A 1,129-nucleotide genomic window follows, 5' to 3' on the forward strand; every position below is an offset into this window, starting at 1 on the left:
TACGTACGTGTACCCCGACCCCCACCCCCGCCCCCCTCCCCCCTCCCTCCCTCCCTCCTCCTCCTCCTCCTCTACTTTCCTCTTCTCCTTGACTTTCTCCTTCCTCGTCCTTGATCGAATGGATGGTTATGCTCCTTGCTCCCTATCGTCTCGCTCCTCGATCTTGAATCCTTTCCTCCTTTATCTCACGATCTTTCCGGCATCTCATCCTCCTACCATGTTACCTGCTGCCTGCTTCCTCCACTAATTTTATGAGTGCAGGCGAGTGACGAAAGGCCAATTCCTCCGAGGATTGCCAGACAAATTTCAGGTGATAGAGGAGAGGAGAGGAGAGGAGAGGAGAGGAGAGGAGAGGAGAGGATTGGGGAGAGGAGAAGATACGAGAGGAGAGGAGAGGATACGAGGATAGAGGGGAGGTCAAGGAGTGTCAAGCTGATTTTCTATCGGCAGGTCGCGTGCTCCAAGAGCGACGTCGAGATCCTCGTGCAGAAGTACGGCGTGAAAGGTGATGACGGAGGGGGAGGAGGGAAGGGGAGGAGGGAAGGGAATGACAAGATTGTCCCCAGACATGTTTGGGACAACAGTCGATGTCGACTATCACTCGCTCCATTTGGATATCTCAGGTGTCCTGCTCCTGTCCTATTCGTCGCATGCACCTCCTCCGCTCTTCTTCATCCCTTTCTCCCTATCCTCCTCCTCCTTCCTCTCCTGCTCCTGCTCGTTCCTCTCCTGCTCCTGCTCCTGCTCCTGCTCCTGCTCCTGCTCCCGCCTTTAGACAAGGCAGTAGGCTGACTTCAATTCAGGGTCTGACCCTGCGCTGAGCCTGCCGGATGGGTTGACTCAAAGCACCATCGAGCAAAGGCAGAGCCACATGGACGCGATTCCCAGGATCCCCGTCCTATCCCAGCTCGAGCGAAGAGTGCGACAGGTCTCCTCCTCCTCCTCCTCCTCCTCCTCCTCCTCTTCATCGTCGTCTTCCTCCTCCTCCTCCTCCTCCTCCTCCTCCTCCTCTTCCTCCCCCTCTTCATCGTCGTCTTCCTTGTCGTCTTCCTTGTCGTCTTCCTCCTTGCTGTCCTCCTCCTCGTCCTTCGCCTCCTTGCTGTGCTTCCCCTCCTCCTTCTCCTCCTCT

The 1,129-nt window shown here is 56.7% G+C and overlaps 1 protein-coding gene across 1 annotated transcript in view; it reads left to right on the forward strand.

Annotated features, from left to right (window-relative positions):
- Positions 1-843, forward strand: part of GUITHDRAFT_152699 (hypothetical protein) — a gene marked incomplete at its 3' end in the record, with an annotated part of 1,898 nt that extends 1,055 nt beyond the window's left edge. Inside the window, exons 5-8 of the mRNA XM_005832292.1 lie at positions 267-310; positions 451-505; positions 567-623; positions 804-843. Of these exons, the coding sequence (XP_005832349.1) occupies positions 267-310; positions 451-505; positions 567-623 (156 nt within the window). The remainder of the gene's footprint in view (positions 1-266; positions 311-450; positions 506-566; positions 624-803) is intronic.
- Positions 844-1,129: the final 286 nt, after the last annotated feature.

Source organism: Guillardia theta, assembly GCF_000315625.1.
Source record: "Guillardia theta CCMP2712 unplaced genomic scaffold GUITHscaffold_35, whole genome shotgun sequence".
Taxonomy (NCBI): domain Eukaryota; class Cryptophyceae; order Pyrenomonadales; family Geminigeraceae; genus Guillardia; species Guillardia theta.